Here is a 25,858-nt window from a genome sequence, read left to right as displayed (position 1 = left end):
GAGTAATCGAGAATAATTAACATGAAATTGAAGATAAAAGAGTCGGGATCTCATAAAAAAATCGAGTTATGGTAATATTCGAGTTATTGTACTTCGAGTTATAGCGAATTGACTGTATATGTTTATTTAGTGAAAGTGGGTTCTTATGTCCGATTTCGTAACTTAATAAATAGTTAGTATTAATTAATTAGCATATTTGAGGTCACCCCCTTGAACCATTAAGATTGGCACAGTACGTGAAAAAAGCATGATTAGGACGAAAGTTATTGAGGGTGATGCCTTTTTTAATCTGGCGCACTGTTCATTGCATTCAGTTCAAAATTAAAAAGTTTATTCTGGGTTCATTTTTACACCTTTAAGCATTTTACAAAATGTTATTTGAAATAAATACAATTCACTTTTTACATCATTGAAATTTATAATTTAAAAAAAAAAAAGATAAAAATGTCAACTTAAGTTTGATGAAGGATGAAGTTCTCTTGGATTTTAGTATTAATTATAAAAAACTTTTTACTAAAACGAAATTTTCATTAGTAAAAGAAATTATGCAATAGAATTTCGTTTGAGGATTTAATTGTTCCTGTAATATTGAACGCAACCCAAAAGACATGAGAATTCTTGATTCCTTTAAAATTTCGAAAAAAGGTTGCAGAGTATCTCTTTATTTAATAGGCATATTATATATAAACCCACAAACGTGTAGTTTTCAACAGAAATCAGCTTATAATCTGAACATATAATATAAACACATAATTTAATGTTTATAATGTAAACATAGATATTCTGGGAAGACGAAAATTAATTCTCCACCTTTCAAATAAATTGAATGGCAAAAATAATCAATTTTTTGTTCTTTTCTTAAATATAATATTAAAAGAAAGGATAGAAAGTTAATCCTTTTTTATTCTTTTCACACAGTAGACTGGAAAGACAGTTTCCCAGTGGAGCATCGAAATCAAGTTACACTGGTTGCGGTCAGTGAGCGGAATGGTGACCACTTTCATCAACCTGCGTATAGGGACTTAGAGGTATAAGGTACTCAGTGTTTGTCTGTTATATCGTAAACTTGACATCAGGCGTAGGTCGTTTGAGTTACCAAAGCAGAGAAGCCATCTGCAGAGGATCAAAATTGTGATGGCACGCTTCGGATCACCCTCTGGGATGTTTCCCAGACTGTCGAGTATAGCTCATTGTGCAGCTCTAGTGAGGAGTAAATTAAATACTGTTACTCTTTTTTTCGAAAATCTTATCCAGAATATATTTATTTTGAAGAAGAGGCCTGCATTAAATTTTGCGCTGGGACTCATAAAAATTACGAGCTTTGCTTTTCAGTTCTTGCCACCCTCGGTTGATATCAAAGTCTTTTCTCCTCTTGATACATGAGGAATATTCAGACTGCATGAGATTGTCATGAATGCTCGTGCAAAGTTTTAGAAAATACGCGTAAGATGAACAACACGCGCATGTGGAAATCGCATTTACTTACGATTGCATATGTGAATCGCATACAGTGACAGTGTAAGTTCTCTCCTAAGTGACAGTCTTCTTTGTTTGAGGTAAGTATTTTATTTACGTTGCACTAGAGCTACGCATACGTTGCACTAGGGCTATTCGCGATGGTGTGAGAAACTTTGAGGATCATCCGAAGACATGCCATTACAATTTTGATGCTTTGCAGAGGGGCTCATAAAAATTCTCAGAAAGCATTGCTCACAAAGATTCGCAAAAATAAGGGTTCTCCCTTTAGTAGCCTGATGACCTGCGCATGAAGTTTATCATTTCACGGTAAAATAGTTTAATGTGCTCCAATACCGTGCACCCTCGGTTCCTACGTAAGCTTATCAAAGTGATCACCCACCCACTTACTAACCGCAGCCAGTGATGATTGGCTTCAGTGTTCTACTGGGAACCGTTTCCTTATGATCAATCTACTGCGGGACTCTTCTTTGTTTGAGAGCGATTCTTTAATGATGTGAATAAGAACCTGTTTAGTAAAATGAATTTAATTTCGAAAACCTAGCTAATCAAGTGATTAGCAATCGCGTGACAAACGCGATTTTGTTTTAAATGCAGTGAGATTGACACTTTAGTTTTTTTACCAGCTCACTGCCATTGTCAATCGGATAAGAGCGATTTTGAATTTTATTGGTGAAATGCAGATGATCTGGTTACAGCTTGTTTAGCAAGAATAATTCGTGCATTAACTTGAATTTTCCTGTTGCTAATGGATTGAGCATTGAAATGAAGTGAAGTAATAGGTAGCGGCAAATTTTGTTTTGTTTTTGTAATTTTTATTTGTAAACATTCAAATGTTATAAATGTCTTTCTTATTTAATTTGAATTGAAAATTAATTCCCTTATTTATTGTTTCCATGGAATGTTTCTATGGAAAAGCTTACAATCATTTTGTAATTATATAGATTTGCCGAAACAAGATAAAATGTCAGATTCGGAATCACAGCCAACAGCGAAAAAAGCAAGATGCATACCATTACATTTAATTAATCATTCTGATCAATCTACACATGAAGAATCCGGCGAAGATATTGTAAAATATGTTTGATTTTATCTTGAATTTAAATATGTGATTTTTTTGTTGCTTTTTTTCATATTCAAATTTTTGTAATATTTCTATTTATCTATGAAAATAATATGTGCATCAATATATTAGATGTTATTCAAACATACAACTTAAGTCTAAAAAAATTAGTTTCTATTTGTAAAAGTAGAAGTTTCGATACCCTTTTTTTTTTTTCAGTCTTGAAACCCGAAATGATCAGCCGTATTTTCAACCATTAGCGTAGCTAGCGTAATAAAATATGAATACTAAGTGAAAATGAAATACAGAATATAATGTTTTTCTCTATTAATAATTCCCAGTTTCATTTGCAATTTCAGGCCTCATAACTTCTTTAAATTTATACCCGATTTACCTAAAAATTGAACAGGATTATAGTACTTTCCTTTGCATATAGATTTTATTTATTTTTTAAAATACATTTTAAATTATTATAAAAGTTTTAAAATTATAAAAAAAATATTTTAAGTCCAAATAATGCACCGTAGCAGAGAGGATGGAAAATGTAACAGCGGGGATGTCTTACAAATTTGACAAATAGTTAAAGTGAAATATCACTGTCAAAATTGACTTTTCGGTTATTCAAAGTTGGAGTTGGCCACGGCATGTGAACCACGGTGTGTGCTACATCTTAGTAGTTATATTTAAAAGTTTTTACTTTACCTGAATGTGTTAAAAAAAATAAGTGCATTATTTGTTTTTTTTTCTGAATTTCAGTTATGTAGGCAGTAAAACTAACTACCCTATTTTTTCCTTGAACTTTTTACACTTGCATAACTATCTATTGCAACATCAAAACAATCTCTGTGTCTTGAATGGTGACTGGTGCACGTTAAATCTGTCAAGTCACAAAGTCCTCTAAGTTCCCAAAACAAATCAATACTTCTAAGGGTACTGATCCACGAGTTCCCTTGTCTTTTGAATTTGGTTCAAAATTATAAGGCTACGAAGTTGAACATTGGTAGCCGTAAACTGAAGTTTGGGTCGGCGGTTCAACAACGGTTATAAAGTAAAAAGTCGATTGATTGTGGCAAGTCGCTATATTCAGTAATTCTGTGTGATTATTAGGCAAAGAACTGTGGGATTTTAATAGTAAATTCACATTTCCATGAATAGCATATACACAGATTATATGGAGTTTTACCTACTCATAAAATAGAGATAGTACAAATTTAAGATTTGTGAATTTTTACATTTGGATGCATCTGCTTTGAAATGCTTCCATCAAGGTGCACAGCAAATAATGTATTTGACTTTGTAGACTTTTTGTACATTTTCTCTGACAATCATACTATCAGCTCTAACAGAAGTCTGGTGAGAAATTTTATCAGATGAGTAGAAATTTATTACAAATATTTTTATTTCATCAGAAACTTTGTTACTAGCCTGTTTCTTTTGCTTTGGTAGTAAGGTTACAAAGTATGCGTAGAACAGCACAATGTTTTCTTGGAGATACTGTAATGCATGTTTGGATTTTTTAATAGCTTTCCCTAATATCTAAGGAGTATTATAAAGAAAATATCCCAGTTTGTATCGGTGCCTTTTTATTTTTCTTTGTCCTTTTTTTCCAATTTATCTATTTCTCTGTTAAGGTTTTTTATTTTCACAATACTTCTGTTATAAATTTTCGTTTTATATTCTTTATCTTTCTTCTTACAGATATAACTATAAACTAAACTCACTATCAAATAAAAAGGGCACAGCTTTGTATAGAAAGTGTGCTCTAACAGTGGAGCCGTTTACAGTCCTAGAGTTCCTTTTTAATGGTCAACCAATCAATTTTGTGTAACTACGGGATAGTTAGTTTTGTCTTCTCTGTTACATCCTTTCTGTTAGATGAGAAACTTTAAAACTTTGAATTTTTTTGTTCAAAAATATAACATGATTGTATTAATAGACTTTATTATAAAAACCAGTTATTAAGTTAAAAGGGTTTTTTGTGTAATGAATAAAATAAGCTTAAAAGAATAATTGTAACAGAAAGGACAAATATATATTTGAGATAATTTTTGACTTAAAAAAATAAGAAAAATTTTTTTTTTTGTTGATGGAAATCACTGCACAATTAGACTCAGGAACAATTTATTTTGCAATATAAATCAAACTATGTGTAAAATCGAAATATTTTTTAATAACTAATTCTTCTTTAAAATAAAATTTTTTTTGAAAATCATTAATGCTTTCTATTTATGATAAATTTTACTATAATCATACTTTTAGTCAGCTAATTTTTATTAAAAGAAAGTTAACCCCAGTTGCTGCGCATGCATCCTATAATTCTGATTTGTGCTTAAAGTAAAAGTGTTGATGCATGTATAATTTTATTAACTTCTCATGTTTTAGTTGATTAAGAAATGGTACTTTTATATTTTCTCTTTAAAATGCAACAGAGAAAAGGCAGGTAAAAATTTCATTCAAACATACTTCTAATATATCTGGCAGGGCATGTAAACATTTTAAGATTTTTTAAGCCTTGCTTCATAGCTAGATTGTTATTTCACTAACAATATAAATGTTGTGAAGTGAAATAACTTCCGAGTTTTCTGTTAACTTTAAAATTTTTTTTTTAAAAACCCTGGGTTATTTATAGACATTGTTAATTTAACTTAAAGATGCAATGGTATAACCCCTTTTCTTATTTTGCAGGATGAAACATCAAGCATCGGTAGTGCATCGACAGTTGATAATACTTCCCGAAGTGATACTCCTACAAATAAAAAGGGAAAAAGAGGAAAAGGACGTTGGAAATTTAAAAACTGCAAGTTAGCTTATAAATGTGCTACTTATATAAAAGTAAGTAATATTTAATTTTAATTCTTTTGTGCTGTAATTTAGGCAGATTTTTTAGATTGAATGAAGTTAAAGGGTCCGCCAATAATTGTCTGATCTCAATGTATAATTCTTTTTTATTGATTCTCAATATTAGAATATTAGTTATTATTAATTATATTCAGGTGAGCAGAATATGTTTGACCGCACGGATGGAAATTCAGGTAGCCATTGGGGAAAACACAATTCCTACTAATTAATATTAAAAAAAAAGAACTGTATGCAATAGTCATTTGATTGTGCACTGTCTGTGTTTTTGATGAATAATAAAATTAAAATTTTGCAGGGTGACTTTTGTTTCTATAGTTTTTTAATTCCAAGTTTTATTGCAGGAAGATCATGGCCAACCATTATTTGGTGTACAATTCAATCCTTACGTAAAGGAAGGACAGAATATTTTTGCAACCGTTGGAAGCAACAGGGTAAGTTTTGTGTAAAATTATTGATGTTAATTAGATGATGCAGAAATTTTATAAACTGCCTAAATGATATCATTCCTGTTTCTTTTATTTATATGGTCATGCACAAAAAAAATTAATTTAAGATCCTGTAGTGATCTCTTCTTATTCCGTCTTTTAAATGAACAATTTTTTTTATTCACACTAAGTGTTCTGCATTAGGGGATGTTAATTTTAAATGAGTAAAAAAGTCATTAATTTTTTATGACAAAGAACTGTTGAGTTTTTTGTTGTAAAAAATGTTTTTTTTTTAGCTACAGTGAATTCTTTAGGAAAGACCACCTCTATATAATGACCTCCTTTATTTAGATCAATTTTAGGAGGCACAGAAATTTTTCCGTAGTCATTGTATTGAAGGAAACCTTTACAAGACTCCATTAAAACTTCTAATGGCCAGGGAAATCTCTGCACTAAATGCAGAAAAGGTCAAATAAGAAAAGAAAAATGAATAAATAAAAAAGCAAAACAAAATGTTTTAGATAGCTCTTTTCTAAGCAGGGGTTTCAATTTATCAGCAACTGAGATTGGTGCAAAAGATTTTCCCCCATTCACAATTGCTCCTTTTCTGTTTTTACAAATGGACTCGTATCATGCTCCGACTTTCAGATTCCAGGCTCCTTCTTATTAGAATCATATCCTTCTCCTGTTTCTACTGGGGGGAAAAAGAAGTGTATAAAATAAATTGCGATGACTCCAAAAGGGTAATCTCTTTCATTTCCAATGACAAGATTAAAATAAGAAAGGTATGATCTTGTTGCATGAAAAGGGAAATTCAGAATGAAAACTTGCTGAGATATTCAGCTGTAGCATGACACAAATAAATAAATCTCTGAAAAAAAAAGAGGCAATGATTAAAAAAGAATGGGAAAGTTTTAAATTCTTAGGTGTAAAATGCAGACACCAAGAAAGATTTTTTAGGCCTCAATGAAGTTTTATTTGAATGGTTTAAAACAGCACAGACAAATAAAATCCCAGTAACTGGATTCTAGATGGAAAAAAAGAGCCCTGGAAATCGCTGATGTGTTTGGAATGGAGAATTTTCCAGCAATGGGGGGTTTGAAAAATTTTGCAATAGTCAATAACAAATAAAATCCCAGTAACTAGATCCTAGATAGAAAAAAAAGGTTCTGGAAATCGCTGATGTGTTTGGAATGGACAATTTTTCAGCAATGGGGGTTTGAAAAATTTTGCATTAGTCAATAACGTAGTTTTCATGCGTTATGTGGAAAAACAAAAGATATTGATTAAACAGAAACTCTTTGTGAAGATTGGATGACAAGACTACTACTTTTATTTGCTGGATATGGTGAGAAAGATATTTTACATATGGACCAAACATTTAATTTCATTTACAAACGACTATTGTTTTGAACTTCGCCAACAAAAAGTTTAGTGTTAAAATCCTTGGAAGTAAGAGGTGGTAAAAGTGGAGTTTACATGCATTTTGTGTAAGTGTTGCAGATAAGAAGTAGAAACTCTTAGTGATATGGAAGATTGCAAACCAATGCTGTTTTAAGGATGTAAAGATCTCAACACATTGGGTGTTACATCAAAATATAATAAAAAAAGCTTGGATGTCAAGAGGATTTTTTTTAATGAATGGTTGAAAAACTTTGATGAGAAGATGACAAATTAAGATAGAAAAGTTCTGATCATTGATAATGCCACATGTCATTCTTGCAAAATAAAATTGGAGAGTGTAAAGATAGTATTTTTGCCACCAAATACAACTGGTAGACTGCAGATTTTAGTTAAAGGAATTCTCAAGTGTTTTAAGATGAAGTATAGATGTTAGATTCTGGTTGGTTCTAATGCCACTTGCCACACGGGCAAACCTGCTTGGTGAAACTGGGCAAATTTAAGGCAGAGTGTGAGATTCTTGTTTTTCAGTGGCGCCATCTATGACCAAGAATTCGACTTCCGCCACATCACACGTCGCACCTGTTTATAAGGCGAACCCATTCATTCATCCACAGATAGTAATTTTGACCTGAATCAGAGAACGATCGATCTCCAATCCAGTACCCCCAGAGGTATTGATTTGTTATGGGAACATGGAGGACTTTGCAACTCGACAGGATTTTAATGTGCACCAGTCACCATTTACACGGGGTGTCTTCGGTCGGCGGGGTTTGAACCCACGCACTCTCGGACATGGGCCCAGCACCCTACCGACCAGGCTATCCCGGCCTTCGATGTTAGATTCTAAAATCTATCATTTCTCGTTTGGAGGACTATATGCTAGTGAAAAGAATATCTGCTGCTAATTCAGTACAACAGAAAGAAATAAGATTCCATTACTATCAAAAATTGTTTTGCTTCTTGCGGAATGACAAATTTGAAATTGAGAAAAACATTCCTGAAGTTGTGGACTCTTCATGGGAGGATCAAGTAGTACAACTTTCTGCCATTTGTAACATAGAGTATGATCCCAAGTCAGCTGTGTATGAGGAGAGTATTCAATGTTGCGACAACTTTAGTGGAGATAAAGAAGAGCACCTGCTCTAAAGCTTCTTTAATTTTGGTAGGATTTGGAATTTTTTTTTTTTTTTTTTTGCATCTTCCGGCACTCAATCTGATTCCTATAGCTAAAATGAGGAGAATGAATGTGGGCAACAAACTTTGAAAGATATCAACAACCTCATGTCGCAGTCAGAGTACGCTAAAGCCGATATTAAGAATGATTTATTTTTAGAGTCGAAAGCTAAATTGGAAAGAAAAGTTATTTTAGAAAAAAGTAAGCACCTCACACAATTCTCATTTTTTTAAATATAACAAATTTTTTGATATAAAATAAGATGTAAACTTTAACCAAAAACACAATTGTTTCTTTATCTAAAATAGTTCTATCATTCATAATTGATAAATTTGTTTTTACACATACTTATATCTATAGAGGTCATTTTTATTTATGTTAAATTTTATTCATTGATCTGGTTTTCATGACGCCAACACAAGTGGCATCTTCGCTCAAGAAAGTGGCTATTAAAATTGCTTTTGAAAAATCATGTACCTTTGACAACATTTTAAAGTCAATGGAGGTGACCCTTGCAAACGACCGATCTCCATTAACCACTATTTTACAGTGGAGCCAAGAGTGGTCTCTCTCAAAAGGTTTCACTGTAGTTATAACTAGTTTACTAACAAACTAGTTTTATGTCTTAGATCTTTTTTTTTGCACAGATATTTTACATTGAATGTATAGTCAAACTCACTTAAATTAGGGTAGATCCATTGTCAGTTTATAGACTTGGGGTTGTTCTCACAAAAATTATTGACAAATTAAGTATTTATTACACATTTAATTAAAAAAAATTTTTTTTATATATTTTTATACAATATGTGCTAGATTCTTTTTCATTTCATATCTATAATTTATTAACAATGTGAATGTTTTTAGGTCACTATATATGAGTGTATTGAAGAAAACTTTAAGTTGATTCAAGCATATGCTGATCCTGATGTATCCTTTTCTTTTATTTTCTTCAAACTTTTAGCTGCAGGTTTTCATTCAAATTCGGGTTCAAAAATCGTTTTTCCTATTTCAATGAGAAAGTAGTGGGACACTTGGAAATTTTGGTACAATTTTGCCCATTTGCTCAATTCTTGGAATTTAATTCGCAATATTTTGATATCACTGGTTTTGTTTTTCATCTCATATCTAAAACAAAAGAGTTAAAATAAATATCCTTTTTATCTTTCAACCCTCAAAAAAAAATTTGGACTATTATTATAACCTCATCCCAATAGTAAAAGTAACAAAAAAAATGGAATCAATTGTCTCAAAGCTGTTGCAACAGTAATGGAAGTATAGCAAAAAATCCTTATGCATTCTTATTTTTAGAATTTTCTCAACAATCAAAAATGCAACTGACAGTGTTTCTTCATTATTATTTTTTCAACAAAGTTGTCATAAGAATTTGAAAATAAGAAGAAATTCAAACTTACTTCCCAATGTTGCATTCAATTGCAAGAACTAATGAAAATGTTGACATAATTCAAAATCTTTCAGCATTCAGAGCATTGTTTAACTGTCGGCATGATTGTAGAACACTTGAATTTAAATCATTTTCTTATCCCCACTCATCAGATTTTCACTTTTGAGTTTGAGACGAGAAAGAGCTACTCAAAAATAGTTCCAACAAACTTTTTATTGAAATAAAATGAGATGAAGACTGAAAAGTGTCTTCTCTTTTCGGTATTGTTTTAAATTGATCCTCATTTTTAGAATAAGTCATTGCTAGTGATGAGAGTTGGATGTTTGAGTACGATTCAGAAATCAGGCAACAGAACCTGGAATGGTTCACTTAATACTGACCAAAGCTCTGTTTTAATGAATTGATTGTAATTCTATAAAAATTAAGGTTTTAAAAGCATCGGTCTTATTACTTATTTTGCAAACCTTGTACGTATGTATATGTTGCACTTAAAATGAAATATAGGCTGATGAAAATTACTTGATTTGCAAACCTTGTATATATATGTATAAATATATGTTGTACTTAAAATGAAATATAGACAGATGAAAATTTTTACACCTGTGCCTGGTCTTTTGATGATGTTACTGGACATCCCTATTTAGCAGCAGCTGGTACTCGTGGGGTTATTAGAATTATTGGTCCTTCTGTGCAGAAAACTATTAAAGTAAGTTTTGATTGTGTCACATGGAAAATTTTGATAGATGTTAAAAATTATTTTTTTCCACCATGAATATTGGATATTCTGGTTTTATGATGGCATATAACAGAACACATAATTGAGTGTGCACTACGTGGTGTGAATATAGAATTGTTTTTATTTTGTTTACTTTGTGTTAATTTTTATTATTTGAGTATAAAAATATAAATATTTTGTGAAAATAATAACGAATCAAATTTTGAAAAATTTCTCTTGTAATTTCCTGTCTCAAAGTATTTTAAAATGTTAGATCAAAAATCATTTGGCCTAGTATTTTTTTATTTTATTACCGTCATTGAACAGCCGACCCAATTTTGAGTTTACAACTACCAATGTTTAATTCCGTATCCTTTCAGTTTTGAACCCAATCCTAAAGACAGGGGAGCTTCTGGATTAACCATTTGATTAAATTTGCTATTGTGGAGGACTTTTTAATAAAAGTAACCCACATTTGATTACCGTATATTCCAGCGTATAACGCGCACTTTTAATACAAAAAATAACATTGGAATTTACGGGTGCATGGTATACGCTGAATATAAAAAATTATAGATTAAAAAAATTTAAATGTAGAAAAATACTTTTCTTTTAAAGAAATAACATTCCTTTACCAATATACTTTATTGATTTTCGCTATTACATAAATAGTTCATTATCTCAGAATCACATTATTACTCTTTCAACTGTACCCTCACATACATGTCATATTCAATTCTTTTATTTTTGCAAAAGATAGGGAAAAAAAACTTTTTATTTACGATCTTGAAAGACGAGATATTGCAAATGTACAATCCAAATTTTCGTGCGCGTTACACGAAGAGTATATCTTAAAATTTAAAAAAAGTATTAGAAATTACGGGTGCGCATTATGCGCCGGAATATACAGTACACGGAGAGGAAAATCTCCCAAGGTTACCCGGACGGCAAGGGGGTTCTAACCCGTGATCCGTCTACCACAGAAGATATTTTACGCCAGCACTGTGGTCGGTGCAAGCCGAGTGTGTGATTCAAATCGACTAGCCATGCTGGGATTTGAACTTGGTTGACCTAGTTGGAAAACGAGTGCTCTATTCCCTGAGCCTCCACGGCCCTTGGCTAAATATTGTTAAGAACAAGACGATAAATTTTTTTGTGCTGTGCTGAGAATCATAGTTCCTAGTAACAGCTTTTGAAATCTAATTTTTTGAGCATTTTAATCGAAACAAATTTCATGTGCAGTTCCCTATTAACCACTTCTATTGAGTAACTGCTTTTTTAAATTTTCTGTTACAGGACAAAACTAATCTTAATCTTGTAAACCAAAGATAATTTGTAAAAAAAAATTAAAAAAGATGTGAAAATTTTTTTGTTTTAGAAATAAAGCTTATTAAATTTTTATATTGATTATCTTAGTAAACAAATTGTTTCAATTTATATTTGTTTCATCAATATTAATTTGCTTATTATTAGCTACAGTTTTCAATTTCATAATCTTATTATGTCTGTTCAAAAGTATGTGACCACAATTTTTATTAGCAGTTAGAACGAAGTTAAGGGTATGGCTTATTGACAATTAGTAGGTATAATCTAGCTAAATTTTTTTTATGATCATCCCACAAATCAATTGACGTAACACCTTAAAAAAAATCGGCACATATAGAGTCCTCGGGTTTAATTTTATGACAAAATTAAACCCGAGAAGAAAAATTGAACAACGTAACTGCATCAATTTTCGTCCAAAGCTTTGATATTCTCAAGTGGAAACAATCCTCAAAATTTAAAAAGCATTTTGAATGTGAGTTATTGATTTTATTAATCAAAGTCTGTTACTTTTTGAACAGAATTTGATGTAAATGTGGCCTAAAATTTCATAAAAGCAATCATAAGTTACATCTAAGGTTATGACTTAAAAGTTTCATAATATTGATGATTTATCGAAGCAAAATTTGCTGCTATCCAGTGAGCTAAGTTCTGTCCTTGTTTTTGCCCATAAATTTCTGTAATTTTTTTAAGAATAATTCTCTGTTTGCAACATAAACAAAATTCATTAAAATTTATTGCAAAATTCATTACATTATACATACTAAGTGCTTCCTCTGAATCAGTGCAGTAGAGATGAGATTGGCTCATTTACTAAAAAAAAGTTTGGGGATCGAACTCATGATAAAATATTTAAACTTTTTAACTACTTTACTGGGATATTCTTACACACTGCAATAGATGAGGCAGCAGAGTAAAATAAAAATAAATTCTTAAACTTAACACTTTATGAGGAGAGTTTGTAATTGGGAATTTTACAGACATTTAAAACTTGTATGTTTGCTGTTGTTGACAATCCTATTCAAAGTTTCTCTTTCACATGCAATTCTATATTTTTATCTTTGCTTTTTGATTCATAAGTTAGTAATAAAAAAGGTTTTAATGACTAATTTCCTTGTTTAGACATCAAAGGCAGAGTGATGAGACCCCAAAATTTGTCCTTTATTCAATGTATATCTTAAAGTGAACTTGGGCTCTGATTAAAATTCTTCAGGCTCAGACCTCAAAAAATGATTCGAAACTCATCTCTAAACTCTCACTTTTAAATAAGATTTGTAATTGGGCAAAAAAAAACAAAAAAAAAACACTCTTTCTCCATTCATCTATAATACAAAAAAAATAAAAGTATTATTTAAATCAAAAAGAAAATTGTTTAAGTAAAACAATTTTGAACTGACTTTAAAATTTTGAAATAGCTTGAATTTAAGACTTTTTTTTTACAAAAAAAGGGCAGGGGCAAAGCTTTCTTTTCAACTTTTTTATGTATTGAAAAATAGTAAAGAATTTATAATATTTTGCAGCACTACATTGGACATGGAAATGCAATAAATGAACTGAAATTCCACCCTTATGAATGTAACATACTACTTTCAGTCAGCAAAGGTAAAATAACTAAGAAATAATGTTCATTTATATTGGAACTAAAATTTTTCTATGTAAATTTTTTTACTGCAATAACATATTAATTTTAATTGAAACTTTTAAATTTTAGATCATGCTTTACGATTGTGGAATACTAAAACCGATCAATGTATTGCTATATTTGGTGGTGTTGAAGGGCATAGAGATGAAGTCTTAAGTGCTGTAAGCATCATATTCTTTTATAAAAATAATTTTAATTTAGTATAGATTATATACTTTTTGCTTTCTTATAAAACTGTTTATCAAATATTGTAATGGTTCTTCCCTAAAAATAAATGCTAACTTGTTCTAAAAAGATTTATTCATATGTATAAGATGAAGAAACCACTTAATAGTTACAAAATAAGATACCAAAAAATGAACTTGTATGAAAAAAGCTATATATAATATTTAAAGTTAACATTCATGTTTTGAAGACATAATGTTGCTATACTGCTGTTAAAAGTTGACTTGCAGTAAATTGTTTTCATTGCATACCAGATGTGTTCTATAAAAACACTTCCGTTACAATATGATATTCATTTGTGATTATATTGGTATACACAATTATCTAATGTACAGAGGTGTCCAAAATTGTCAAATTGTCTGTTTAAGAATTTTCATTATGAATAATATTTTATAGCACAGTGAAATGTTTTGCATCTGCCAGAAAACAACGATAACTTAGACAAAAGTTAAAATTAAGTAAGAAAGGGTTTGAAGCTTTTTCTATCCTATGTTCCAAAGTAAATTTATATGAGTCGAATAATTAAGTAGTTGCTTTATCAATGATTCATAACATGCATTTCATGTAATGAATCACACACAATCAGCGTTATTGCAGATTATGAGGAATCACGATGTCGGTTTTAAAATTGTTTAAATAAATTTTTAAAAACTTTTCAGGTATTTGGGCATAAGTTGAGAAAAGCATTCAATAACAGTGAGTCAGATAATCAAAGCTCTACTATATTTACTTTAAATTCATTTTTATGGTAAAAACTAATCTATAATTAATTACTTATTCCCACTTGTTTGTAAATTTATTTTTCTGACATTCTTGTACATAGTTACTAATTATTAGGAATGTTGTTACCTAATGTAAGTATTAACATTGCTCATGAGAAATGAAATAAAATTAAATTCTCAAATTTTTTCCATTCTAGAAACTGTTAGTATGAAATAATTTATATCTCAAAAATTAATTTGAAAACAGAATTATTGTAAACATTCTGTTTTCTCGTTTTTTTAAGATTTTTTTATTCACAAATACATAGAGTTTTCAAATTTTAAACTTCATTTATTTGTATAAAATAAAACTTTCATAGAGAAACATTATAATCTTGGTGTTGAAGTACAATATAGTTCAGAACAATATGTAAAGCACAAATTTAATATTTTAACCCTATTTTGGTACCATAGAAAGTACTAAAAATTTTAATGTTAAAATACTGAAAGAATGAAAATACAAATAAACTACTAGTCTGTATAGATGCCACTAGCTTATACAGACTACTTTCATGGTCACTATTAGATGTTTAAAAAATGCTTTAAAAATATTGCAATATTTATAGCTAGCAGGTATTAGCTACCTCTCGGTGGTTAAAGTGTCATATAGGTGTCAATTGTGAAGGATTGTAGGCTGATCCTTAGTGAGGCTCCCAGCTTCAGATCAATAGGTATCCGCTTGTCTGGGAAGCTATGCTTAATAGTGACCACAATCATGCTGCACAAAATTATGGAGCCATAGTCCCCTTGATTTTCCTGGCTCACAGCAAGCTGTTGCGGGACTACTCGACTTTTTCACATTTTAGCTCATCGTAACATTCAACAAAAAAAATTTTAAAAATTGACTTGGTAGTTGGAAAGGAAATTTATAAAAAAAACAATTAAACATAGTAATAAAGCTTAAATCAAAATAAAGTTGTTGCAGCCCAAAAAAAAGTTTTTTTTTTTTTTAATGGCAGACATTAAACTCTTGTTCTTTTGCCTTGGAAGATGCCAAAAGTGTTGCTCATTTAACTTTACCCAATGGGCCCCTGTAAACCTAAGTCACAGAGGTAAACGGGTCAAACAACATTACCCACACCACACTGCCACGGATCCCCATTCATAGTGTAGACCACATTCACGTAACAGAGTACAACACATAGAGAGAAACATCCATGCCCTAGGGATTCAACCTGCAACCATTGACTTCGCAGTTCAGCACACTAACTGCTCAGCCAACTGACCTGCACGAGAAAATGTGCAAATGGAAAAAAAATCATACAAGGCAAAAGAACATTCATTGTTACGGAAGCTATGTACTGAAAAATTCTTTGCAATCGTGACATCATTAAGCTGTCTTTCATGTCTTTTTTTTCTCATTCTGAATTTCCCTTCTGCAGACAAGTTGTATGCAATCCCATTACGCATGCTTGGCAGTGAAGAATCACTGATGGCTGATTTCAGAGTAATTGATGTCCTGTTTTAGATTCTTAAAAAATTCCTTAGTTTTGAATTCTGCTTTTAATTATTTTATTGAACTTCATGTGTTTTCATTTATAAAAAAGTCTTTTTTGGGAAACATTTTAGTTGGCAATTTATTCCAAAGCGATTGTTTGTAAGTTATGCAAAATGCACATTTTTACAAAAAGCATGAATGCTGAGTTATAGACTTTGGCAACTACAACTGAAAAATAACTTTTTTGGAATATTTTAACACAAAATTCCTTTTGAAACTGTATTCTTAATTTCTGTTTTCTGCTATAACTTGATAATGGTTATTTTGAAGTATGGTATTTAATTTTACAGGATTTTGATTTATTGGGTCAGAAAATAGTTTCTTGTGGCATGGACCACTCTTTAAAGATATGGGAAATAAATGATCCTAATGTTCAAGATGCTATCAAGGAATCTTATGAGTATAATCCATCTAAATCAAACAAGTAAATTTTTATACACTTTTAATTTATACTTTTAATTGTATTATTTTTATAAACTTTTATCCAAGTTTAGCAGAAAAATTTTGTTTTATTTATGCTGTTATGTATTGTTATAATATTTGTGTAAGTAACACAAAATATTGAAAGTATTTTTAAAATGCTATATTGTCTCATTATATGTGTGCGTGTGTGTTTTTTTTTATCCAAATGTCTTATAATAAACTGTGACTACTTTTCCATATATATATTTTTTTTTATAAAAACCAAGCTTATTTTAAAAACTTATTTAAATTTTACAATTATACACATAATTACAATTATTTAAAAGGAACTTTCTGTATAGTTACTGTTAAAAAAATTATGATTTTTTTTTTCTTCTTCTTTTTTTTTAATTCAATCATATTTATATATTGCCTATCTATCTTAAATGTTTGAACCAATGTATAACTTTTATTTAGTTGCATTTAATAAAATTACAAAAAATAAATTGTTACAATTTCAAAATACAGGGTGTTTATAAAGTCCCGGACCCATTTTGATGTTTAATAACTCATAAAATAATAATGATAGATTAAAATTAATAACATAAAAAATGGTTAGATAGACTTAAAAAGTTTCATGACCCATGTCAATGAACTTCCACATGTCCCCTTTCGTCGCAGGGAGAATATCAAGTCGATAGTCAATTTCATGCCAGGTAGCGGCAAACATGTCGGCATCCACAGAGGCTATTGCGGTTTTCTGAAGCGCATAATGTTCTCCGACGAAGCATCCTTTCATGTTTCTGGCATTATTAATCGCCATAATGGGGATCTGAAAGCCCCCATGAATACCATGAGACACAAAGGGATTCCCCGAAGGTTAATGTGTGGTGTGGACTAATGCATGACCGCGTCATTGGGCCTTTCTTTTTTCAGAAAAGACGATCTCATCAGTCGTATACTTAGACATGTTGGAAAACTCCGTATTTCCACAACTAGAAGGAGGTCCAATTCCTGGGCCACCCAGATCACTTGATATAACGCCGCTGGACTTTTTTCTTTGGGGATTTGTAAAGGACAATGTTTACAGGAGGATCATGTTGAACATTGATGACCTAAAAGCCAGAATCACAACCACAATAGCTTCCGTGGATGCCGACATGATTGCCGCTACCTGGCGTGAAATTGACTATCAACTTGATATTCTCCGTGCGACGAAGGGGGCAAACGTGGAAGTTCATTGACAAGGGTCATGAAACTTTTTGAGTCTATCTGACCATTTATGTTATTAATTTTAATCTATCTTTATTATTTTATGAGTTATTAAACATCAAAATGGGTCCAGGACTTTATAAACACCCTGTATAATGGTGAAAATTTTTAACTGTTTCTTATTACTTAACTTAAAGCTACTACTTCAAAATAAAAATATAGTGAAATAAAATGAATAAATTATGCATTAATTTAATTGTAAATTTAATGAAAAAATATTTTATTTTATGTTGACAGTAATCTCATTACATGCATGCTTGTAAATGAACTTGTTATTTACCAAAATCAAAAAGTAGTTCATATTCCTCATATAATAACTGTTTTTTCTTTTAAGTTATTTGGTTTATTAGTAAATAATTCGTTTGAAATATATTTAAATTATCTACTAAGTGTATTAAAATTTATTCATTAAGAATTGTTTTGATATAATATTTATTATTATTATTAATTATGCTTTGTTATAGAATAACTTGTATTTTTAATTTAATGTTTTTCTGCTGAAATTGTAGTTAAGTGAAATAAAAGCAGAGAAATCAAAAATGTGTTGCTGTAATTAAAAAGGGGGAAATTGTGTGTTTGCTTTATTTTGAGAATGTCTAGATCATTTTGTCATATTTAATTTCAGGTAAACAATAATAATAAGTAAAAGTGCTTTGTAATTTATTTTATTAACATAAATGAGACGGAACTAAAAAAGTGTTGAAAAAAATTATGGTTTCAAATCAGGAAAATTTTATTAGGTTATTCTGGAAAAATCTGAGAATTTATTTTTCTGAGTGCTTGTGAACACCTTGTATATTGTTGACATTTGTGTTTCATCATATCTGTTTGAAACTATCATTAATATCTAAAAATTTTGATTTCCTAAAGATCAGAATCTATATGTGTGCTTTATGGCATATGTACTGTATAATGCATTAAACGATAACATATGTTTTCAGGCCTTTTAACACTCTGAAGCAACATTTTCCTATTTTTACAACTCGTGACATTCATATGAATTATGTTGACTGTGTCAGATGGATGGGAAATCTCGTTCTCTCTAAAGTAACTATGTTTCGAATTCTTACAATATGTCTATTATACACTCATGGACAAAAAAATTAGCGCACCAAGCTAAGGTGCGCTAATTTTTTTGTCCATGATTGTATATTAGAATTAAGGTGCAGGTTTTGACAACATTTATTTTATATATATGCATATATATTTTTTAACTCTTATGCTTTTTTAGGATATTTCATTTGGAATTTTTCAGGACATTTGCAAAAGTATATTTATGAGTTCATTGAAAATGAATTTTTTTATAGATGGAATTTATTTTATTTTTTAAACTATGTGAAACAGAAGTTGCATTAAAAACAATTTACTGAAATCAATATATATTGCTAATTTACGAAAATCTTTTTGTTTTGTTTTCAAGAAATAAAAGGAACATCTTTTGATTCTTTTTATTTTTTGAAATGTTTTTTATTAAACCAAATGTAAAATTTTAGGATTATAAGTACTGTAAAACCCCAATAATCCAGAAGGTGCAAGTAAATGGTATTTTCGGATTTCTTTTTTTAAAGAAAAGATATATTGGATAAATGTCCCTGTTTTCTTCTGCCTTGAGTTTGGCTATGCATGTTCAAATCGTAGAAATTTATATGTATATATATCGAAGAATACCCATAGGGTAAGGGTAGCTTCCGTAGGTATAATGCAAACCTGTGTTTAAAAGAAAAAACAACATTTAGGGACACAGTAGCAGAGGTTCTTGAAACGCGTTTGCACCCTCCTCTCTTAATTTTATCTCCTCTTTGGAGGAGAAGAAAAGTTCTTGCTTTATCTGCATTTTTACATTGTAGATAAGCAGTACTGTACTATTAGTTGAGAATTCTTTTATATCACCCATGTTAAGTAAATCTGCTAATACATATTGTCATTAAAAGAAAGAATAAAATGGCGGGAGGTAGTGCACCCAACCAAACATCTAGAGTTGTCCAACTACCAGTTCACAGGTTCCCCACTGTCACTTTCCTTCTTATGCACTTGCACTTCATCTTAGTACGTATGATGCTCTGCTAAACTTGAGTGTGTCACTCACCCCATAAATTGGTTCTTTTTTTGGTATAGCACACCACACCGCAGTGTTCCCCACATTAGTTACGTATTCGAAGAACTGGACTTCTCCTTTCTATATTCTTTTATATATGTTATCGGCAAAGTTTGAAATCCGGCATTCTATAGAATACCTAGGCATTGTACATAATGCCTAAAACTAGCTGGCAATTTATATTTCACACATTTCCTAGGCATTCTATAGAATGCCAAATGAGAAACCGACAAAGTATAAAATCTTCTGTGGCCATGCTAGCAAAGGTGATGAAATGGATATTTTGTGCAATATTTGTTTCTAAACAAAATAATTGTGACTTAAATGTGAATTTTTTATATGAAAATTTTGTTTCCCTTAATAAAAAAGGCATAAATTATGTTTTGTACAACTTTCATTTTTCCTTAAGCATTTTGAATAATTTTTTTTAATTTCACTCTCATTATTTTTTCAGAATAAAATTTTTATTTTAAAATTTAAAATTTGAGAAATACGCATCATTTACAAAATAACCTCATCAGGACGTTTTTTTCATACTTTGCCTAAATAGCATTTGTTATTCTATAGAATGCCTAGGTATTGTATACAATGCCTAGGGAAAGTATCTAATGCTTCTCATATTTCATACTTGCCTAAAAACATCCCGCATTATACAATGCCTAGGCCTTTATAGAATGCCGGCGTTTTTTACATTGCCGGTAACATATATATACCCAATTTCTGTTAAATCTTTGAATTGCAGTGCTATTTGGGCAAACTGGAACAGAAATTTTCTGATTATGTAAAGTTTCTTCGTTGTAAAAAATTGGTTTTCCATGTTGTAAAGTCACCAACTGGTTTTTTAAACAGAGTTCAGGGTCAACAGTTTAAAGAAAAACCATAATTATTTAAAATAGATATTTAAATATATTAGAAATGCTTTCAATATATTTTGTGCTAAATTTCATTTATTACATTTTCCCTTTTCTTTTTAATATTTGGATTTTAGAATTAGCCAATATAAATGGTTATGTTTAAACTTATTTGCTGAAAGTTCACAGCATGCAAAATAATAATAGTAAGAAAACACTATTGAGATTTCTAATTGAGATATAATTAAAAAGATGAAAATGTATAGAGTTAATTAATTCTTGCCAGTAACTGATTACTAATATGAGCTTTATCTCAAAATGTAATGAATTATTTGCTTTATTTGTAGTCTTGTGAAAACTGCATTATATGTTGGAAGCCTGGACAGTTGGATCAACTTGAGATTACTCCCACTGATAACTCAGTGACCATCATTCAACGCTATGAATTCAAGGAATGTGAAATATGGTTTATGCGATTCTCATTAGATGCAGAACAAAAGGTAAATTAAAAATACTATATAATCTTTGTAGTTTACAGCTTTTAAATTTTCTCGCATTGCTTATGTTAATGTGTTAGATATATTTTAAAGTCCAAATTTTATTCAAAAAATATATTTGACTTGTGAAAACTAAGAAATGCTCATCACAACTTTGGAGTAGTACTCATATAATAGATAATTAAAGACCAATTATGTCCACAAAAGTTGACTCTGAGAAAAAAAACTAATTTCAAGGTTTGAAACTTCTCAGGAGCAAGCATACTATTAAAATCGTGAAAACTTGATAATATGCATGTATACCACTAGTATGTATTTACATTCCCAAACAATTTTTTAAAAAAAAACCGAGATATATTTGAAAATTGTGGTGGGCAAAAGCAGTTTTTTTAACCACTAATACTTCCCATCACCTACGATAGACTCTTTCGTTTTTCTTTCTGTCTCTTAGTCTTTTCATTTAAGGTACATTTAGAATATGGAGGTCTTCATAAAATATTGGTGACTCAGATTTCACCAAAAAGTTTTTCAGGAACTGTAAATCTTGATGTTTAGAAGGCTAGTGTCTTAAAGATTTCTTTTGAGAACAATTTCCCTCTGTTACCTGTTCTTATTAATATTGTTTCCCCCATTAAAGACTTGACTGAGTCATGGTGGTGTAAGGGATAGAGCACTCGCCTTCCAATGAGTTGAAACGGGTTTAAATCCCAGTGATGGCTGGTTGATTCGAATTCCGCACCCAGCCTGCACCACCACAGTGCTGATGAAAAATATCCTCAGTGGTAGACGGATCATGGATTAGAGTCATTTTGCCATCAGGCAAACCGTGGGTTTTTCTCTCCGTGTAACGTGAATCAGGGTGCGTTGTAAAAAGTACTTAAAGGTGCTTTTGGGGGGATTTCGTTTTTAAAAGCTTTTAAAGGGGCTTTTTTCAGCTGGCGTTTTTAAAAAGTGCTTTTTTCCGAATAATTTTTTCTCTCCCTTCAGTGATATCTGGTGGATTCCATGCATTTCACGAAAAATGGGGAGTTTGCTACCTAATCATTCACGCGGACTTCATGTCGCACCCACGTTATGACTTGCGCATGCGCGCACACCGAACCGAAACCCGAGTGCTTCAATTCGGATCGAGAATATCAGATCCTTATGAAATGTTTTTCTTTTTAATTTATTTTAATTTTGTTCTTGTTTATTTTATTTTACTTCTAACACTTTTTTTGACGTAGGGGGTAAGGGTACTTTTGTTCTGAGTTCAGGGTCAAGTTGAATTCACTCGGTGATGTGGGAAAAGTACTGATTGTTTCGATTTACGCCTGTTTCTTTTTTTTTTAACACTAAAACTGTTTATAAAAAGTTTTTGTTTTTCAATAATATCATTGATTGAATATGAATTTTTTGAGTGCTTGAAAACTTTTGTCAAGTGCTTGAAAAGTTTTTAAAAAGTGCTTATTTTTGATTCAGAGATGTGGCTACGCACCCTGGTGAATGCAAGTTAGTTCCTGTTTTGTTTTGATTATATAATTAATGTAAAATTGTTAATTGCAAGTTAATTCTAGTAACTCTGAAACATGCTTTATTTATGTTTATTTCAGATATTAGCTTTGGGGAATCAAGTAGGGAAGGCTTATGTCTGGGATTTAGATGTCGATGATCCTGGAACTGCTAGGTAATCATTTCATCATTATTTGTTAACAATTTTTGAGGTACATCTTTTTACTTCTAAAAATAATTTTATCTTTCTACAACCTAAAAAATGCCTGTTTGGAAATTCATGGAATGGAAAACAAATCATGGTTCACCCTGCCTCAAAGCAACATCAGTTAGTTATGGTATACTTTTAATATTTTACATAATTACAAGAAGCCACATTAGAAGAAGTCTGTAAAAGCCTCTTTTAGAATTGATGTCACTTATTATCAATGAGCTGATTTTTCTGATATCCATTGAAAATCTCGATTTGCTTGATGTTATCGTATGTTTGTCGAGCATAAAATAAATGGTTCATCATGCATGGTTTCCTTTTCCCTAGAGATGAGTTCGAGCTCGCTTTTGGAGCTCTGAGCCCAATGAATTTTAATCTGAGCTTACCCCGCGCACAAGATACATAGAATTACTTACAGCTCGAGACGTACGTCGGATAAAGGCCAAATTTTGTGGTCTCGCTATTCGGCCTTTACTGCCTTCACAAGTAAATAGTCATTAAAACCTTTTTTTACAACAATTAATTGATAAATGTTAATTTTTTTTTACCTAATGCCTGTGCCAAAAGATTGTTTAAGAGTGGTAGAAAAGTTTAGGAAAATTTTTATCTAGTCCAAGCTTGAAAACTTTTTTCAGTAAACAAGCCCGAGCCCATCTCATCTCTGATCCCCCCTCTCCAAAAATGCACTAACCAGCCATAAATGTATTTTCTATTCACAGCATTTGTAAGTACTCCTAAGGTTGATTATTTATTTTGTAGTAAAGCATCATGTGATTTCATAACCCACATTTCCTTACTCATTATCCTTTAACCATTTGCACTCTGAGTAGACCTCAAAAGTCACTTTTCCAAGGTTTAAAATTTTTAGATCTTGATAATTAATAACCACATTATTTTATGAATTATAGAAAATATTATACTAAGTAGTTTAAATGATTTAGTGTTTTACATTAGCTGAAACAGCATATTACAGTACTCAGAATGCAAAAGGTTAAAATCATTAACTATTATTCACTATAGACCTAATCACATTAGTCCAAAATTAAATTAGTTTACCCATGAACAAAAATATTTGCTTTAAAAATCAATTTTTTTCCATGATAATTTTCAATTGAAGATGATAAAATTTTATATTGCTTAAGTGAAAAATTATATTATTAAAGTTTCTTAAACATATGTCTTAATATAAAATTATTTTAATTACAGGTGCATAGTCCTTACACATCCAAAATGTAACTCTCCTATTCGTCAGACTAGTCTAAACAAGGATGGTTCCATTCTGCTTTGTGTCTGTGATGATGGCTCTGTATGGAGGTGGGATAGAATCAGTAAAATGTGAACTGTTTTTTGTACATAATCATACACTTCATGTAATAAAGCATTTTTTTTAATATTTATTTTTTCTGTCGCCTGTTACTCTTTTTTTTAATACTATTTTGATAAAAAATATTGGAAATAAGAATAGACTAGGAGGCTCTGCCCCCTGCTCGCCAACCCCCGAGAATTGCTACGCAATCCTATGTGGTTCACGCAGTGAACCATGGCTCGCTGCGCTCGCTCGCCAATGAACACAATGTTCTAGCACAAAGACATAATATATTATCATCAAAGACATAGTATTTTATCATCAAAGACATAGTATTGTACTTATGTAGAAGAATTCTACCAATGTTCTTATTGGCTTTTAAAAAAGTATATTAGCTATTTAGATTGTACATGGTGAAAAAATCAAAACATTAGCTAAATAAGAAACATATTAGCAAAATAAATTATCAAATATTGCTTCACTAATATTCTGCATTTTAAAGCGTGAAAATTCAATGCATAAATAAACGCGAAATATAAAAAAATTCAATGCATTCAATACAAACACTTAAACGTTTTTTAGACGTTTAGGTAGCTCCCAGTAGAAAAATATCAATTCAACAGCGGCCTTTTAAAGCATTCTCACTTCAATTAATTAATTAATTCCTAATTGAGTTTAAATTAAATATTGTCATGTTTTTAGTGCATGAATCTGAATTGAACAACCTGATAATGCTCACTCTGGTTATTGTTATCTGGTTGCTCACTACGTGCTCTTGCGCGCCGAATCCAATCAATTAAAAATGAAAACTGTTGCCAGCGCGAGAAAAGAAATATCATCGGTTTTATTGATACATACATACATACGTACGTATTAGCGTTTTATATAATATAAATTCTTTTTGTAAACATTTCTGACAACAAATCTTTAAAATATAAAAATAATTTGGTTTATATTTGGAGTTTAATTAATACTGAGTGTAAGTTTAATTAGGACAATATTAATTTATCTTCGCAAATAAAAGACAAGGTATAGGCATAATATTTTTGATTTCAAAAACATTTGAAGTTTTGCACACTTTGTCTTTTTTTAATATAGTTAAAGTATTCCAGATTTGTAACCATCTCTCAGGAAAAATCAATTTTATTATCTACATTTTAATTTAAGAAAATTATATCTTTAATTTTTAACTAAAATTTTTGTAACACATTTGTTTTTAAAATTTCTGATAAAGAGATTAAAAAAAATAATAATAGCTAATATCATAATTAAGTACTGTAATTATATTTAATACAAATCTATGCTAAGATTTATATTTAAGTTGAAAGTGAAAAATAATATGGTGTTAGAAAAATGCAGACAAAATAAAAACAAACATGTTTATTGAAATCTGTACAGAGGCTATTCAATGCCCTTTATGTAAACCTCCAGCATTCTATATAAACAATCAATCACACATAGCAATGCACAAATCAAGTTTCAACTATTTAATATTTACAATTTGTTAATGATAATGCTATACAAGGCTGAGAAGAATACGACAACAATGCAATATTTACAAGATGTTTCTTACAATCTAGCACTAAATTTTCCTTCAAAGGAGAAAAAAAGTTTTTTTTTTTTCTTTCTAGGCAAGCAGTTGTTAAAATCTTTGTAAAATGTAAACATGCTTAGTTAAGATTGCACGAGTTTGTTAATGAATCAAAACAAATTAAGTTTGAGTAAAAGAATTTTTTACATAAAAATTAAGAAAAAAATGCATATTT

At 30.4% G+C, this 25,858-nt stretch overlaps 1 protein-coding gene across 1 annotated transcript; it reads left to right on the top strand.

Moving 5' to 3' along the window:
• The first annotated feature begins 2,231 nt into the window (after window positions 1-2,231).
• Window positions 2,232-24,183, top strand: LOC107453150 (polycomb protein eed-A). Its single transcript, XM_043039349.2, has 12 exons — window positions 2,232-2,548; window positions 5,225-5,371; window positions 5,740-5,829; window positions 9,266-9,328; window positions 10,384-10,509; window positions 13,362-13,443; window positions 13,553-13,644; window positions 16,258-16,391; window positions 18,583-18,688; window positions 20,935-21,087; window positions 22,677-22,750; window positions 23,993-24,183. The coding sequence occupies exons 1-12, from the start codon at window positions 2,378-2,380 to the stop codon at window positions 24,123-24,125; spliced, it is 1,371 nt and encodes a 456-aa protein (XP_042895283.1). The 5' UTR covers window positions 2,232-2,377; the 3' UTR covers window positions 24,126-24,183.
• Window positions 24,184-25,858: the final 1,675 nt, after the last annotated feature.

The sequence above is a fragment of the Parasteatoda tepidariorum genome, chromosome 7, assembly GCF_043381705.1.
Source record: "Parasteatoda tepidariorum isolate YZ-2023 chromosome 7, CAS_Ptep_4.0, whole genome shotgun sequence".
Classification (NCBI taxonomy): domain Eukaryota; kingdom Metazoa; phylum Arthropoda; class Arachnida; order Araneae; family Theridiidae; genus Parasteatoda; species Parasteatoda tepidariorum.
This window is presented reverse-complemented; position numbering and strand designations above follow the sequence as displayed.

Excerpts from the sequence above, each read along its gene's own strand:
- LOC107453150 (XM_043039349.2), top strand. The coding sequence starts at position 2,378 with ATGTTTCTATGGAAAAGCTTACAATCATTTTGTAATTATATAGATTTG. Across the intron at positions 2,549-5,224 it reads AAGAATCCGGCGAAGATATT|GATGAAACATCAAGCATCGG; the intron begins GTAAAATATGTT and ends CTTATTTTGCAG. Across the intron at positions 13,444-13,552 it reads ACTACTTTCAGTCAGCAAAG|ATCATGCTTTACGATTGTGG; the intron begins GTAAAATAACTA and ends TTTAAATTTTAG.